At 36.3% G+C, this 19,260-nt stretch overlaps 1 protein-coding gene across 1 annotated transcript; it reads right to left on the minus strand.

Annotated features, from left to right (window-relative positions):
* Nucleotides 1–6,886: 6,886 nt before the first annotated feature.
* LOC132066604 (sufE-like protein 2, chloroplastic) lies at nt 6,887–8,090 on the minus strand. Its single transcript, XM_059459885.1, has one exon. It carries the CDS (start codon nt 7,844–7,846, stop codon nt 7,028–7,030), a length of 819 nt encoding a protein of 272 aa, XP_059315868.1. The 5' UTR covers nt 7,847–8,090; the 3' UTR covers nt 6,887–7,027.
* Between the last annotated feature and the right edge of the window lie 11,170 nt (nt 8,091–19,260).

The raw sequence follows: 19,260 nt of genomic DNA on the forward strand, positions 1-19,260 counted from the left end.
TTTAGCATAAAAATAAACTAAATTGATTATATGTTATTTCGAAGTGTACATTCTTACGCGCCCGTGGATCCCTCTCCTGCTCCGACAGAATCATCTCCTGAAGATCACATTTCGGCTACCGTCGTCTCCATAGGAAGCATGTTTTGAACAAGCCCCCTAGGAAGGGAACGCAGGATGATCACACCATAGAGCGTGCACAAATTAAGAGGAAGAGGGGGGATGGAGATGATAGTGAGAGTGGTTGGGGTGGTGGGTTTCGCCTTAGGCCTAAGGTCATTCTAAAGCCTCCCACGTGTGGGACCTAGGGGGATGGAGATTGTATATTTGTAAATAAAATGTACATTTTATGTTAATGTTATATTTTATTTTTTTTGTATTATTTTCTTAATGATAATTAGTTATCTTAGTTTTTATTATCATTTAATAGTAACTCGTGCGACGTCCTAAATTAATCAAAACCCTATAAAATAAAACACTTAAACCTAAAGATAACAAGTTTCCAAACAAACAAAACTTACTTTGGGGCACTTTACAACCCCTAAAATGACGATCCAAACGTATAGGTATACTTGATGCGTTGAGCCTACATTATTGTTCGCAGAAAAAGATATCAGGTTCTATATATAATATTGATATTCCGGCGTTTTTAAACATGACTAATCTTTGGTCAAAGTACGAAAAAAACATAAATTTCAAAACTATTCAAAAGAATAAAGGGCTGGGATTTTTAGTAAACCCCTATTGCGCACTAAATTGGTGCGCAATAGGGCAAAGTGTAATTTCCAAAGTGTAAAATTACACTTTGGCTCTATTGCGCACCAATTTAGTGCGCAAAAGGCAGTTTGGTTCTTTTTTTTTTTTTTTTTTTAGTGGGGTATTTTGTTGCCTTTTGACACTTTTTGTGTTCAAAAAGTTGCGGATTCGCTATATATACCTATAGTAGAAACTACAAAGAGGCTATGGTTTAGAATCTACAACACTGAAATCAAGAATTTGCTACATCCATCTTCAAGACATATATACAAAGGAGACTCTCCTCTTCTTTGCAGGGTCCCAATTCCCCCCAGTTAGTCATTTGATTTGCGAATAGATTATACTAATGACACTATAATTTGAGAATTATAATATGTAGATTAAACAATAATTGGATTATGTAGTGAATTCTTGTTTATATTTCGTTCATTGAATTAAAACTGAGATATGCGGGATATAACACAAGATATTGGTTTGACTTTACATTAGATAAACTTGAGTATTTTTTTATTTCGAATTTTAACCGTGGCCTTCTTAGAGAACCATGGGAAAAGTGCTTTGGACAAGACCATTATTGCCATTTGCTTCTTTTGTCCCAAGATAGCTAATCTCGGAATTGTTATCCCATATTCAATGTTATATAAAAATAACACTACAATTGTGATATAAATAATCGGGGATGATTTATACCAAAATCAAACACTTCAACAAAATTGTCGAACATAGGATAAAACCATTTCACATTTATCTCAGGATTATTATCTTATCCCTTCAACCAAGCGACCCCTTGTTGCTATATGCCTATAGTATAGGTGGACACTAAATACTTACTTGTACGGGGTGTTTGCATCAAAGCTGGTAAATTAACTTTAACAGTTAAAAATTGAGACGGTAATTCATATCACTTAACCATGATTAAGCAACAGATGAGTGAGTAAAAAGAGAAATATTATATATTTGTTGATTCAATATAAATATCGGATGCAGGAAGTTTCTTAACCCGACGGACTATGCTTTCGGATCTGACATGGTGAAATCAATATACTCTGTATTTGTAAGCATGGCTCGCCCCTTCAACATGAACACTTGAGTCAATGTTATCTAGGGACTAGGAAAGTCTGAGGTAAAATCTAGTTTTTTTGTTTGTAAATAATTCTGTCATAACGAGTGAAATATGGAGGAAAGGAGTGAATTTATAGTTTAAGTGCAAATATTACGAACAAGTGAATATCACTAGTCATCAAACCTAAGCTAATTAATCAGCCCACATGTTTTAAAATGGAAAATATCTACCAACCTCAAGTGTTTACACCAAATTAAACAAATTTAGCCACGGTACTCAAAATATAACTAAATTTATATATAAGACAAATCGTTTTTATTTCCTTGGTGCAAACATCAAATGCGAGTATAAACGTTTTACTATGTTTGGAATCCAATATATAGTGGGGAGGGCAGGTACCAAAAGAAAGTTTGACGTCTGATAATCATAGCTTTATTTTGTGGGAAGAAAAGCAACTGAATCTTTCCTTTTCAGTGCCACCACTATTAACTCTTTTGCTTAATGATCGGAAGGATCTTGCTATGTACATGGTAATCCAACAAGGCAGTATTTTCATATTTGGTGTGGGGTTCCCATCAAATGGTATGAAGTGCACTTCAAGTTTCTTTTTAATACGTATTTACATTATGAGTATAATTTAATATGGAGAAAATGATAAAAACACACATAAATATCCCTTTTTTGCGAGTTTTCTAAACTATGAGGTGTTTGCGTTTTTTACCTGAACTATCACCAACTATTTATCAAAACGTACCTCAAAGTTGACAAGATCAGGTGTTTGAATACAATCGCCAAAAGGCGCGTGACAACTTTATTTGCCCATAAAATTTCGTCCACATGGCAATTGATTCATTAATTTCGAGGTGTGTTTTGATAAATAGTTGGTGATAGTTCAGGTAGGAAACGCAAACACATGCTAGTTTAAAAGTATACTTCAGATGTGTTTTTGACCACCACCACCAACAATAACAACAACATACGTAGTGAAATCCCACAATGCGGGGTTTGGGGAGGGTAAAGTGTATGCAGACCTTACCTGTATCTCGGAAGATAGGAAGGTTGTTTCCGAAAGACTCTTGGCTCAAGAGAAAACATGACGAGAAAAGGTCAGATAAGCACAAATAGCTCAAAACAATATGAAAATGCAACTAACGAAAGTGAAAAAGCCCTAATAAAGTAGTCTGAGAAAAAAGAAGCAGTGGCTACCACAAATAAATAAGATAGTCGAAGTACAAAAAACAACATATAGTAGCAAGAATCAAAGGGCAATAAACTGTAGATCAAAACTGCGACTACTAGTACGAACGGATACGCGGGACAACCTACTAGCCTTCTACCCTAATATGAGTCCTCCATAGCTTCCTATCAAAGGTCATGTCCTCAGTAACCTAGAACTGCACCATGTCCTGTCTAAGCACCTCTCCCCAATACTTCTTCGGCCTACCTCTACCTCTTCTAAAACCGTCCATAGCCAACCTCTCACACCTCCGCACTGGGGCATCTGTGTCTCTCCTCTTCACATGCCCAAACCATCTCAGCCGCGCTTCCCGCATCTTATCCTCCACTGATGCCACTCCCACCTTATCCCGGCTATCTTCATTCCTAATCCTATCTCGCCTGGTGTGCCCACACATCCATCTCAAAGATTCTCATTTCCGCAACTAGATGTGTTTTTTACCATTATCTTATAATTTTTTTGTTTTATAATTTTCCCATTATGAGTGCCATTTCGCACCATTTTTATTTATGACTAGGGAACCCGAGGTGGCTACCCTTCGGGTGCGCACTGGGTAAACCCTGCTCCTGTACAATAGTCCGCAAATCACACAGGAGAGATAATCCGCACTAGGCAAGCCCCGTGCGACGAGCTCGACCCAGAAGGCAAATCCCCTATTATCGTGTGGCAGGGGGTTTTGAACCTGAGATCTCCATTATAGAAGTCTCATACTCAACCAACTGAGCCACCTTTGTGGGTATTTCGCACCATTTTTAAACAAAAAAATAAAATATACACCACGCAACACCAGATACTAATCGAGGAGTGTTTTGATAAATAATTGGTGATAGTTCAGGTAGGAAACGCAAATAGTTCAGGTAGGAAACGCAAACACCTGATAGTTCAGGTAAGGAAACTCGCAAATAATGCTACTTCAAGTGTATTTTTTTACCATTATCTCTTTGATTAATATATCATACTAAGTTACTCATTTGCTTGGGTTGCCAACCAATGTTCTTAATAGAGCTATTTGCAATTCTCTCGTAATAACATGATTATGAAAATATATTGTACACGTCAGTACATACAACTTAAAACTTAGGTTTTAACTTGATACCAATCAAAGCAACAAAACCTCAATGAGATTTGGTAGTAGTTGGCTCCACATAAGTTCACTCTTTTCTGGGAGAGAATCGAAATGTGAAAATATTCCTTCTCATAGCAAGCCTTTTCCTTTGAGCTCAACTAGATTTTCACTTCTATTTTGGTATTGGAAAATGATTTTCTCCCAGCTTTCTCATATTCTCTCCAAACCAAACATCTATATTTTCCCTTGTGTAAGGGTGAAATCAGTTATCTTTCCAATGTATGAACATGAAGATACAGAGAAGTATTCACTTGGAAATTTCTCTTCCAGAAGATACAAACAGCAGTTGAGAACTATAAAAAAAGAAAAAAACTTCTAGTAGGTTGCTAATACAAAAATACAACAAAGATGATCATTGCACCATCAATAACTTATGCCCCAGGAGAAGTTCATTGCTCCCAGCTCATCTTCAATTGGATGCCTTAAAAGAGGCTTACTCAGTACAAAAATTCTATCTACTATCTTCTGCTTTATTGCCTCAGTAATTCAATTCTATGCAACATGTGCATAGAATTGTATTTAGAATGACATGTTAGTTATAAGATCTACAATATTGAAAATAAAAGTAAACATGTTAGTTTGTAAGGTTTGCAATATAGTATCAGTTGCAACATACTCAAAGGAAAAATGTAAAAACAAGAATTTCTACCCGCGAATAGCACGGAAAAGGAATGAGAAGGAAGTTACCACAGGTGCACAGTGGAGAACAAAAGCCTTATCAGTAACAAAAGAAGAAGATGTTGCAACTTTAGCAGATTCATCCAACCAGAGGACAAAGCTTGGCTGAGAATCATTTGACTTCGAAACTGCACTTAGGCTGCAAGCAACAAGACAATGCTAGAATTTAAAGATAAAACATTTCAGAGACGGGCATAAATTGCACAAAAAATCATTTATGAGCAAGGGCTTCTGTTAAGAGGTTACACATGCTTTGACACCTAGTCTAATTTGTCAACCAATTCAAGGCTTACAAATATCATTATATGGGGGTAATGAGATAGCTTTCCCAACAGCTTCAGTAAGATCTTGATTTGGGAAACGGGAATGAATTTCAGTAGCATATAAACTCTGCTTGAATTTGTTTCTTAAAACTAAAGCAAGAGTTTTTTCATTCATCTTCACTCATTTTTAATAGTTGGCTATAGTCTGAAGGACTGAGAGCACAAATTTCTTGAATTCGTTAAAAATCTCGCTCTAACTCATTGGATAAGAGTTATTTAAGTTCTTCTCATAAAGGATGAAGGTTAACTCAATTCACTCATCTTTTACTTATGTCTTATGTGACAAGGTCAAATGTCAGAGGTCCTATGCTGAAAAGTAGGTGAAGCACAATCCTGTATAAGTGACGCAGCTTAAGATAAATTATGATGCTTAACTTGAAAGCTGAAACAGATCCAAGAAAAAGACATTTCTTTTCCCACTTGTTGATCTTACTGTAACTACTAAACAACAAGGAAATATGCAGCACAACATAATTACTTAAAGGCAAAGCCTGAATTATTTTACGCCAAAAATAACCAGAAACGCCTTTTCTTTGAAGAGATCTTAATAACCCGGAACCTCAATTTGAAAATCATTCTACATGAATGGGATAAATCCAAAGGATTTCTAACCGAGAATGTTACATATATGACCCTCTTACCTAATAAACAGTGAGGTCAGCACATCATAGAACTTATCTGGTGTGGCAAAATACTGCACTACTCAAATTGATACTCTCATTCAAGCGTCTTTACATATTACTTAATTCTTTATCACCTCACCTGCACAGTGTTTTAGAAGTAACTCCTAACAGAACATTTCTTAAAATTTCTTAAACTTCAGAACGAATGTGAATCAAAATGTTCAAAATCTTGGCCAAACCAATACATCAGAGTGCTTTTTGATGAAGCAGTTCCAAACACATAGGTTAACCGACCTCAACTTGTCTGGGACTGTGGCGTAGTTGTTGTCGTAATTTCAAACAGATATAGGCATGTTAAAAAAAACTGTGTGATCAGGACTCTCGTAGTCAATATGAAATGTATTTGTAGTAATATTTCTTGTAATAGACCTCCTTAAAATTAATAGTATATTATCCTTTTAACAAATTATAAATTAATGGAGTGTTCAAAATTAATATTTAACCAAGTCTTGAATACTTCAAAAGCCACAAAACCTGCTTAAAAGCTTAAGCAGAATTCCAGAATAAGTATCTTTTTCCAGAATAAGTGACATATCCTATATAAATACTGCCCAAGGCAACTCAACAAACTAGATATTTGGACCTAAAAACTTTCTCCTATGCAGTTCACAAGCTGTTTCCTATCTTTATAGAATGTGCCATATCCAAAATAGTTCTATTTCTCAACAACATAAGAAGTGCCAAGTGACCCTGCCTTGACTTGTACAAATATGTAGATATTCTTCCAGTCTACTTCTAGTTAGCTTTTCAGACCTAAACCATGGAACTAATAATGACTTCTAAGCATAAATGTTCACTTTCGCTTGAATAAATGATTAAAGAACAAACAGCTGGTGCTTTCCTTTTCTGTATTTATTTTTTATATTTTTCATCTTTCCTGGAAAGTGATGGTTGGTGGAACTTCCACACTATATTCTATACTAATTTACCACATAAATTATCCTGAATAAGAAATAAACTTTAGTGCACTACTATTCCAACTACAAAAAGACAAGGCTAAAAACAAAGAGTGATCTCATGACATCCATCATTAAAGGTACAAATTCATTTCTTTAATAGCAGAATTCAAAGATCCCTTTGGATCTTCCCATGATCATGGTGTACTACATCCAACCAAAAACATAAACAAACCAATATAACAAGCTACCAATACACAATAAGTTGTTACTTAACACTAACCTCAGATTCCAGGTAACTTCCTTGAGGCCTAATAACTAACTCTTGAAGATCTTCCAAAGACAAAGCTCTATTCCTCTCCTGAACACAATCTTGAGTCCTATTTTGCATACTAAACAAAACATTATGCCAAATATTAACTCTTGAACGTCCTTTTTTAGGTAACCCCACATTCATGTCTGCCAAATCCTCAGCTGTAACACTTAGAATTTCTTCTGGTTTTGCACCATCAAGTACCCATATCAAGCAAGAACAAAACCCTTTTGTAATTTCTGAATCACTATCTACTCTAAACCTCATATAACCCTTATTATCTATCCTAACTTCTAACCAAACCTGTGTTGTACACCCGAAAACTTGGTTTTTTTGTAACCTTGATGACTCATTTAATGGGGGGAGTATACTTGCATAGTGTAATAATCTTTTAACTCTATCAATTGGCTCTGATAAGGACCTAAATTCCAAAGATAAACTTTGAACTTTGTCAACAACACTTAACCTTTCATCCAATGGTGGTTCTTCCATGATTAAGCAAGAAACTGAGGAAAAGTTTGTTTGTTTAGCTCTTGAAGTTGAATTAGAGTAACACCCATTTGCGAAATACTGTGTAGAAGTGAAAAAGATTTGATTTTTATGATAAATTTGAGGATTTGGCTTGGTGGGTGTTGATGAAATTGTCAAGAAAGTAGATGGATTTTTTAGAGAAGTAAAAAAGATTGGTTTTTTGGAAGGAAATTGAGGATTTGACTTAGTGGATATAGATGAAATTGTCAATGGAAATGGAAGAGATGAATGTTTGCAGTGCATGTTTGGTTTAAGAGGGGAAAAAGATGAAAAAAAGGGTGAGGAAAATCAAGATTTGTGACAGTTAGTAGTCGGTGACGTGTGAGATTTTTGAGAGATAAAAGAAGAAATCCTTGAATACAGGAATTTTAATTTCAGACAGAAAAATGTAGAGAGGAAAGTTGAAAATGGCAATAGCCAATAAGGATGATGAAGGAAGAGAGAAATGGGGTGGCAGTGGCGTTTTATAGTTTTACAAGCCCAAGGTTGGATATTTCTTTCCAAAAACAAAAAGTAAATCAGGCGCCAAAAGTGGAAATATACTTCTGTGTGGGTCCACCAATGAATCTAGGTTTTCATGTTTGGTAAGCCACTCATGAATTGAATTCAGGGAATTTTGCACAATTTGACAATTTGACGTGTTTGTTACGTCTGCAATTACATGGTAATCATGTAATCTATAGTTAAACATAAATAACGTGATGTGACACTTTTTTTATCATTACTTCTATTTATTTTTTATGTAAAAATTTTAACCTCGTTATATTTTTCCCTTAATTTTTAATTAAAGAATTAACAATAATCTACCTTGTTTAGTGAGTTTCATTAAATTCTGCCATATTAATTCATAGTGTATTAATTATTTATTGTTGTATCCAATTGATTTTCTTCAGCAGATGATATGATCGTTAACGATAGTAGTTTTTCATTTGTAATTGTTATGCAAATTAAATATTTGTTCTGTCTTATTAATTCAATGTGCTTAAGTTACTATATTAATAATTAATTATTGTATACTAATGGAGAATTGAAAGCCGACTATTAGCTTTCAAGTTCGTCCACCACCGTTTCTTCTCCCCATTACCATATTTGAAGATATTTATTTCATTATATATTGTTTGGACTCCTAGCTATAGATTCTTTATATTCTCAAAAGAACTTTTGTACATCTTTCAAAATGCCATCAGAAAACCTCTTCAGATATGGGCTTTGGTGATGAAATCTTTGCTTTATCTCTTATTATGATGACGAATTCTTCATTTCTTAATTGTTTTTGTATTCTTTTATAACATGTGAGAGCACTTTTTATTATGATCTTTTGGCTCTCTATACTGTTTTCATTAAAACCAACAATTTTTTTTTGTCATTCCAAATAAAAAGGGTAATCCGGTGCACAAAGCATCTCCCATAACAGGCCGTACCCCAAAGGTTTTTTAAAAATATTTTTACATGTGTATATGAGTTGTAAACATATAATTTTCTTATAATTTTGTTGTTGTGCACCTGATGAGTTCATGAAATCTAGGACAGATCAAATGATGCAGATAGATATATAAATTGACAACCAGTTACCCCCGTGTTAGAGGCGTTGGATGAAGCTATCAGGATAATGGAACTTTAAACGACAAGTTTAGAAGAAAAGGGGGAACAAACTGAAGATTGAGGTGAATCATAGTGTTAAATTGATGAGAGAATTGATAGTTATAGTTAAAATTTATTGCAATCAAATCGAAGTTTATGAAATTTATTCTAGTCAGATTGGAGTTTATGATAGTCTGTTGTAGATAAATGAATAAGCTATTGTTTTTCCATGTTTAATTTCATAATAATTTTTTTTTTTGTCTTTCACATAAATTTCAACCTTATTCCTCTATCTAAACCCCATGAATATGTGTATGCGATATAAAAGATATTCTGAAATTCTTAGATCTATTTTTGGTTTCTCAAAGTTCCTCAATCTCTAAAAGTTGTGTTTTATATATCATTTTAATATATATACTTTGTTGATACGGGAAATATTTCGAGACTTTTATTTTAGTTTTTTTATTGTTATAGTGTTTTTTTTTTTTTTACTAAGAATGTTGGTTATATTTTTATTTATTTTGAATTATACATAAGAGTTGAATTTACAAACTTATTTTTTTAGTTATCTTATGAAAATTAAAAATACTTTAAATTTCACAAAACATACTATGTGATTATTTTTAATATTGGGGTATTAGAAAAAAATCTTAAGTTTAATAAGGTTTAGTTTTTTTAAGAAAATTTAAAAATACCTTAGATTTAACAAAAGTATTTTGTGATTACTTTTAATATTAGGGTATTAGAAATTTAAAAAAAATCAAAATTTAATAAGGTCTTATATGACCGCGCGAAGCGCGGACAATTTCACTAGTTGGATATAATTGAGAGATAATAATTACATTCTTCAATTCTCAAGGTGTAATTACAAGGTAACTTCTTAATTTTTTTTTTTTAATTTCTTTTTATTTTACTTTTAAATTTATTTTTATTTTTAAAATATATTTTCTTCTTACATTATTTATCTTTCATTGTCTTTCTTCTCATTTTCCAACCTTTAGTTCTCATGATTCCACGTAATTGCTCGTATTTTTTATTTCTTATTTATTTTCTTCATTTAGCGTAAAACATTATTATCTAATTAGAAAAAAATGAGTCATTAATAACTTGGCATATAACGAGTGATGACATTAAAGTAGAATTTCGTTGTTGAAATTAGGATATAGCCTTATGTTTTCCTTTTCTTTTGGATTATGTTTACTTAAGTTATGTTGGAAGTAAATTTGTTATGTTGGGACATAAGAGTATTATGTTTTTTAAAAAAAATAGATTTTGAATTTATTTTATATTTTTGGTTTCAATATTTTTGTTTTATTACTATTGACTTGTTATTTTACATGTTCAATTAGAATTGATAAGATTGTTTTGTCAAACATTTGAATAATGTTATGACACTATATTTATAAATATTAATCTGTTCTCAAATATTCGGTTCATGATTCTTACAAAATGTATGGTTTTAGTTTTTATAATTAATTAATTTATAAAATATTATTAATTTGAGAAATATATATCAATTACTTTTACAATATTAGTTACAAATATATGATTAATAACAAATATATTTTTTGAGAAACAACATTTATCTTAATATCTAATTTTATATCATTTGTAAAGGTACATATTTGTCAAATATTAACTTTTAATTTTTGATTATTAATTTTATTTTTAAAATTTATCAAACTATGTAATTACACCTGCGCAACCAAACAATACGCTTGTAATTACTCCGTAATTACGTTATGACAAATAAATAGATCATTGTAATTACTATGTTGTGTAATTACTACCCTAGTAATTACACCAATTCCAATTACCAGGTGGCTTTCCAAAAATACCTTAATTTCAATTTCTTAATAGGCATTTGGGGGCGGTAGTTGGTTGAAGTAGTTATTAAAAATAGTACTCCATTGAAAGTTGATGTTAAAAAAAAATATTTATCGTTAGGTCGTGATTATATCAACTTGAAATATTATTTGAAGATTAATATTTATCTTATAATTTGGTTCATTATTATAACTTCAACTTAAAATTGAGGAATATTTCAAGTTAAATAGTAGGCAGCAGACAATATATGGTCGAAATTGAGGAAAACAAAGATATTTAAAGTTGAAGTTAAAATGATTTTAACTCACTTTTTTTTTCTCCAAGTAAAATTTATGTCTAAACAATAGTACATATATTTCGACTTCGACCAAATATACCAAAAGTTGGCACCTTAAAAATTGAATAAGAATCTTGAGAACAATTTATAATTTAGCAAGAATCTCATTGTCATCATAAGATGTAGAGAATATGATCATGATATAGAAAACCAGCGATTGAAACTTGATGAATGGACAAAACACTACAATCCGTGCAAGTAAACAAAATTATTAGCAAAATTAACTTTGAATTTTCCAAGTATCACACAATTAAGTAAAGTGTTTTAATTCTTTTTGGTGTTTCTTTGCCATTCGTACCAAAACATGTGAACCAATAAAAAGAGTACCAAGTGTATATCGAGTCTTGAGGAGTTTTCTTTTGCTTCAAAACAGACTGAAACCTACTCTAGCTTCCTCTAGACATCAATAATGCGTCAATTTATGCTTCTTTGTATTATTTCACACACACACACATATATGGTGACGAATTTATAGAGAGAGAATACTGTCTACTAGTGGAAGCAAAGAATCAATGTTAATGTATCAACAAACTCAGATTAATATTTAAATCGTTAATTTGGTTATGAAAAATATTTTCAGTCCACTAGATACTTATTAAGCTTTTGGACATTAAAAATATGATATTCGAGAAAAAATTTGAAAAAAAGATATTTGAAAATTGAATTTATATTTGAACATGCATTTAACTTTAAAAGAAGTAGAAGTTTTGTGAGTGGAAATCTTTACTGATACTTAAAAAACTGGTCAAAACACTTTTCAAATTTAAAATTCCTCTTCAATTTTAAAAAAATAATAGTTCAATATATAACCAACTGCTACTTTTTCAATTTTTTATTTAAAAAAAAACAAGAAAAACATTCATGTGCAAACAGACCCTTAATATAGTAGTGTCAAATAAAAGAATGGCTTAGAGAACTCTACTATTAGAGGCTACCTTAAAAGAACAAGTGATGATATAAGAACTTAAATAAAGTGAAACAAGTATGGAGAATTCATATAGTCAAAATCCTACTCCCTCCGGTTCATATTTTATGTCGTTTACGCACCTCTTGAGAAATTCATTCACCCTAGAATAGTGGCGGAGCCACATACATCCAATGGACACCCCTTTTGTCAAAAAATTACACTGTGTAAATACGTAAAAAATATTTTTTTATGTATATATACTATGTGTTGAATCCCCTTAATTTCGTCATATATTTACTTTTTATATTTTGACACTCTTTAGTAAAAATTCTAGTTCCGCCACTACCCTAGAAAGTAAGAGGTATTTTTACTAAATTACTCTTGATTAAATAGTGTAGGAAATCAATCCGTGTTCTGTATTGATGTATGAAAGTCATTATATACAAAGTAGGTATCTCCTATCAGAATGATACTAGGCTAAATTATAGGACCTGATTACAATACATAAGGAAGAGAATATTTACAATATTTACGTGTACTATTGCATAGTCTATCACACCCCCGCAGTCGAAGCGGGAGGTTGTCGTACACTTAGATCGCCCCCCGAAATCATCAAAGAGCACGCGCGGAAGACCTTTAGTGAAGATATACGCGATGCGGTAACGGGACGGGACGTGAAGAACACGAACTTCTCCACGGGCAACTTTCTCACGTACGAAATGTATGTCCATCTCAATATGTTTAGTGCGTTGGTCTTTGAACTAGAGTACCTGATAGGTATATGGCACTAACATTATCACAATAAACCAATGTAGCTGTCCGGATGGGACAACGGAGCTCCAAAAGAAGGTTGCGAAGCCAACAGGACTCAGAGACGACATTAGCGACGCCACGGTATTCTGACTCGGCACTCAACTTAGACATAGTAGGTTGCCGTTTGGATGACCGTGAGAGGAGGTTATCGCCAAGGAAGACACAGTAACCAGATGTGGATCGGCGAGTGTCTGGACAACCACCCCAATCTGCATCTGTATAAGAGACAAGAGAGGCAATGGAGGATTTGTACAGATAGAGACCAAACTTCAATAAGTACCTTGAATGTATCGGACTATGCGTTTAAGAGCATGCGATACGTGCAACCTTAGGATCATGCGTGTGAAGGCATACTTGTTGAACCGCATAGGAGATGTCCGGGTCTTGTGAATGTAAGGTACTTTAACGCGCCGGCCAACTTACGATATTGGGTGGGATTATTGCAAGGCTTGGCCGTGGCACCAAGTTTGGCTTTGGTGTCGACCGGTGTCGACTTGGCTTACTGCGTCATGCCCGCACGCTCTATAATATCTGTTGCGTAATTTTTTTCCGAGAGAGAAACATGCCGTGTGAAGTCCGGAGTAACGATACCCGGAAAATAGCTTAGAGGGCCCAAATCCTTCATAGAAAATTCGGCACTAAGCGAGAGACATGATGGATTTTACGAGAGCATACGAGGAAGGCTGTGAGAATAATATCATCAACATATAGCGAGAATGTAAGCAATGCGAACCTCGACAATAAATAAAGAGAGAGTGATCGGATCGGCTATGTGAAAAACCAATAGTGGAGACATAGTACGTAAAGCGTTGGAACCGTGCACGGGAGCTTGCTTAAGTCCGTACAACGATTTCTTCAAGAGACGGACATGATGGGGATGCTTTGGTTCCTTAAACCCAATAGGGCCGATGCATATAAACAATTTCATTAAGATTACCATGTAGGAAAGCATTCTTGACGTCCAACTGATGAATGGGCCAAGAGTGTGCAAGTGCAATGCTCAAGACAGCGCGAATAGTAGCCGGTTTGACAACCGGACTGAAAGTCTCGTCGCGATCCAACTCCAACTTTGTTGAGACACATATCCACGGACAAGACGGGCTTTGGCCTTTCAAAAGAACCATCGAGATTTCTTTTTATGACAAAAAATCCACATAGAACGAATAAGATTCACATCGACGGACGTGGAACCAACTCCCGCGTCTTATTATTAATTAAAGCATTATATTCATCAACCATGGCGGCTTTCCAATTGTGGTCATTTAGAGCGGCGACGGGATTTCGTGGGATAGGCGAGATGGAGAGAGAGAGTCTTTGGGAAGTATTTAAGTTGAACAGTTGTTTGGGCTTAAAAATCCCATGTTGGCTTCTAGTGACCATGCGGGTGAGTAGCCTTTGGGTAGTTACGGGTAGGGCGGTGGGGGGTAGAGGCTGGCAAGAGCGGCCGGCAGGTGGGGTTGGACCATTTGGCGATTAAGGGGGGTGGGAGGGCTGGCAGGGCGATCACGGGTGGAGCGAGGGAGGGAAGGGGCCCTGCGGGGCGGTGGCCACGGGTGCGGCGGTGGGGGGAGGGGGGCGGGCCGAGGGGAACGACGGGTGGAGTAGGGTGTAGAAAATGCAAGGTATATGGAGAAATCCCATGGTCCAAAAGTCATAAGAAGTTGGGGTTGGGGAGAGCAATTTGGAGAAGGGAAATTGAGTTTCTTCAAAGATGACATGCGAGATGATGATTTTGTGGGTGGATAAATCATAACATTTATATCCTCTATGATTCAACGGATAGCCCAAAAAGACACACGGGGTGAATCTTGCTTGTAACTTATGAATAGTTGTAGATGGGAAAAGTTGATAGCATAGACACCCAAAAACCCGGAGATGAGAATAGGAGGGGGTTCGTTGATAGAGAACTTGCGTCGGTGATTTATACCCAAGGACTTTGATGGGAAGTACATTAAGGAGGTATGTGGCCATTTGGAGAGCATGATGGCAAAAAGAGGGGGGGACGGAGGAGTGGACAAGAAGAGTGCGCACTATGTTGTTAATGGATTTAATTTTTCTTTACGCTTTTGCCGTTTTGAGGAGAGGTATGGGGGCAAGAAAATCGGAAATTTAAACCATTTGAGGCGCAAAAAGATTGAAAATGCCCATTGGCGAACTCCCGCCCATTATCACATTGAATGTTTTTAATGTCTCTTTCGAATTGAGTCCGTATTAATGCCTTAAAAGATAGAAAAGTGGAATAGACTTGGGACTTGTTAGAGATTGGAAAAGTCCAAAGAAAATTACTATAATCATCAAGAAAGAAAACATAATAGCGGTGCCCATTAGAACTTGAAACAGGAGATGTCCATAAATCACTATGAATGATGTCAAAAGGCATAGTAGTAAATGACAATGAATCATAAAATGGCAATTTAACATGTTTCCCCAAAGGACAAGAGGTGCAAAAAGAAGTTCGGGCCCTATTACATTCAATTAAGGCATTACTACGAAGAGAACTAAGAATAGCATTTCCCGGATGGCCGAGTCGGGAATGCCACAAGCTGTGATGCGGAAATGAAGGTGGATGGTGGAGTGGCCCGTTACGCTGGCATTGATAGGATACAATTCCCGGTGCTCTCACATCTCATTAGGCGGCTCCCGTCGGTAAATCCTTCACAGAAAACCCAAGAGGATCAAACTCAATAGAAACATTATTGTCCTTAGTGAATTTATGTACGGAAATAAGATTTTTGATGAGTTTTGGAGCATGCAAAACATTTTGGAGACGTAATCGAGGATTAGGTGGGGGAAGGGATATATGACCATAGCCTCGAATTGGAATAGTGCTACCATTACCAACAATGATTCCGAATTATTGCTCAAATTAAAATAAGACGTGAGAGTACAGAGTTGGCGGTCATGTAGGGAAGTCGGTCCGATGTCCGTGTACCAATTATCATCCGGTTGATGCATGGACGAGTGTGCGTAGGCAGCCTCCGCGTACTGTCCGGAGGTACCCAGAATTGGTCGGAACATGCATGGAATAGGCCTGCTGAGGTCGTGGACCCACACCGAGAATGCCGGCCCCCGGCGGTTGTGGTGGGGCAGATGCGCCTTGCTCTCGTCGGATACGGGCAAGGGGGCATTGGCCTTCTTTGGGGCGGCGACGCGAGCCCGGTAGTAGCCCTGCCGGTGGGCTGTCCCGTCGACCAACACAGCGGCCGTTCTTGGTGTCCGCCGCCGCCGCCCCGCGGTCGAGTTTCCCGCGGTTGTTGTTGTTATTGTTACCACTTTCCGCATTCTGTTAGAATTCACGCCCGATTATTATCACAACGGTTAGTTGAATTATTGTTGCCGCCGGGTGGCGGGGAGTATCATTATCAACAAGTAGAGCGCGGGATTGGAATCGCGGGCACGTTCCTTGGGCTGCTTTGCGTCTTCGAGATTGAGTACGGAGCACGCCCGAGAGAAAGAGGGCAACACGTCACGCACGTTGGATGGTGGTGACAAAGTGTGCATTGTCTCCGTGTCCGGCGAGGAGCGCGACCGATTTAAGTTGGTCGGACACCGGCGACCCCACGTTGGCAAGCGATCCGCGAGAGACTTGAGCCTATTATAATAGGCCATAACCGAGCCGAAGTCGGCCATTTTGTGGTGGTGAATTCGGTTTCAAGGTACACGCCGCTTGAGTGCTTGTTATCTTGGAAAAGTTGAGCAACTCGATTCCAAGCCTTCTCCGCAACATCATCCGCCACGAGAATAGAGGTAAGAATGTCATGGGATACGGTGGCGTATATCCATTGAAGGACCACCGCATCGAGCCGTTTCCAGAGCGGAAGATTAGCCGCCTTCATTACGTTGTACACGGTGAGTTCGGTGGTGTCAGTTGGTGGTATGATGTGCTCAAGTACGGAGTGGACGCGGGCAAGAACTTTGAATAGTGTCGCCCATTCGTGATAATGGCCGGTTTCCATGTCTAGAGTGATTGGGATTAAAGATTTCACATTCGTGACGGTTAAAGCAGAATGAAAATTTTTGTTGTCAGCCATTGAAGAGAGAAGAGGGAGGAGGAAGGGGTGGCGGCTACGGCTAGGGTTAGGAGAGAGAGAGGTGGACGGCTAGGGTTTGGGATGCTAGGGTTTTTGGGAGAAACCTAGTCTGATACCATGTAGGAAATCAATCCGTGTTCTGTATTGATGTATGAAAGTCATTATATACAAAATAGGTATCTCTATCGGAATGATACTAGGCTAAATTATAGGACCTGATTACAATACATAAGGAAGAGAATATTTACAATATTTACGTGTACTATTGCATAGTCTATCAAATAGTACCTATTTAATATGATTTCTTTGTTTTGTAAGAGCCTAGTTCTCTAAATAAGAATATTTTCTTTAAATATTAAATCTTTCTTAATTATATAAAAATCATTTAAAGTTAAAAATATCATATAATATCGCCCGAAGGAGTTGTTAACATGAGCATACATCATGTAAATGTTATGCAAGCTGTCATGGTTAGGTAGTTATAACTAACTACACTAGATGGTTAGGTAGTTAGAGTTAACTAACTCAAGGTAGTTCAACTAAGTGTGAGATGTATATATACAAGCAAGTAGAGTATATTCCAAATGATGGAATCATTTCTATATCATTGTAAATTCTAGAAATCATCTCTCTATAACTGAATTCTCTCCTCTCTTCTTCTCATTCATTCTCCATACGTTAGCTTCTTCTCAAGTTTCCTCATTCCTTAAGCTTTCTCTTCATTCTATCTTAGTAATTCAAGCTCCTATCAATGGAGTTATCATGCTATCAGAGCCTCACGCGATTGTAGATTAGATCGAGGTAAAAAATCAGTGTTCATAGTTTCCAAAATTGCTTAGATTCGAAGCAAATCAAGTCGAGTCAAAAATAAGCATAAAACAGTTAGATTTGGTGATTTCAAGTTCATTCGAAGGAGAAGATCATGACGAATGTAATCTTGTTGAAGGATCCACGAACTAGGAAGGCTGGAAATAACAATATGAACAACAATACAAACGAATCAAATGAAACTACAGGCACTGGAGCAACAACTGCATCAGGATCAGTGATAGATCACACTCATCCTTTAATTTGTACTTCCAGTCAACAGATACACCAGGTAGTTCTCTGATTACTATGCAGTTAATTGGTTCAGAAAACTATGCATTATGGAGTAGATACATGAGAATTGGATTGGTAGGAAAAGGAAAACTAGGATTTGTTGATGGTAGATATCCAAAAAATAGCTTTTCTGAAGAACTACATGATCTGTGGGAGAAGTGCAATGCTGTAGTACTCTCATGGATCATGAGTGCGATCGGACTTCAACTTGCTTAGTAGTGTTGTGTATGCATTTGATGCTCACAAGGTACAGTGTGAGTTAAAGGAAAGATTTGATAAGGTCGATGGATCTCAAGTGTTTTATCTGCATAAGGAAATTCACACTTGTACACAAGGAACTATGTCAGTCTCAGATTACTTTTCAAAACTAAGTGACTTTTAGAATGAATTTGATGCAATAATGCCTTTTCCTGGATGTCCTTGTCCTGAATCAAAGAAATTCATGGAACATTTTGAGTACCAGAGACTCCTACAGTTTCTTATGGGACTTAATGAGTCTTATACACAAGCTAGAGGTCAGATTCTCATGATGTCCCCCACTCCCAGCTTAAACAAAGCTTATTCACTGATAGTTGATCAGGAAAGTCAAAGAATCTAGCTAGTGCTGCTCATGGAAGTTTGAGGTCTGGTAGTATTGAAGGAACAACATTCTTCAGTCACAAAGGGAGTGGAATTGGAGGTGGTCATGTAGGTGGTACTAGTCCAGGAGGAAGTGGTGGTGCACCAAGCAGTGGTCACTATGGAAACCATTTGAACAAGTCACAGAAACAGTTCATAATATGTGAAGTGTGTGGTTATAAGGGACACACTAGGGAGCAGTGTTTCAAAATAGTGGGATATCCACCAGGTTGGAAAACAAAGAAAAAAATGGACCACATGCAAATCAAGTTGCACCTAGTCAACCTGTAGCACACATGGTTGCAAATCCAAGAGCTCCGCACGTAGCATTCTTCACTCGGACCAATACGGGCGATTTTACGATTCTTTGTCAAAGGGAAGTGACACTGCATCACCAGAAACATCTGCTAAAGCAGCAGCAGCAGGTAATATTTTAACTACC

The sequence above is a fragment of the Lycium ferocissimum genome, chromosome 8 (assembly GCF_029784015.1).
Source record: "Lycium ferocissimum isolate CSIRO_LF1 chromosome 8, AGI_CSIRO_Lferr_CH_V1, whole genome shotgun sequence".
In the NCBI taxonomy this organism is placed as follows: domain Eukaryota; kingdom Viridiplantae; phylum Streptophyta; class Magnoliopsida; order Solanales; family Solanaceae; genus Lycium; species Lycium ferocissimum.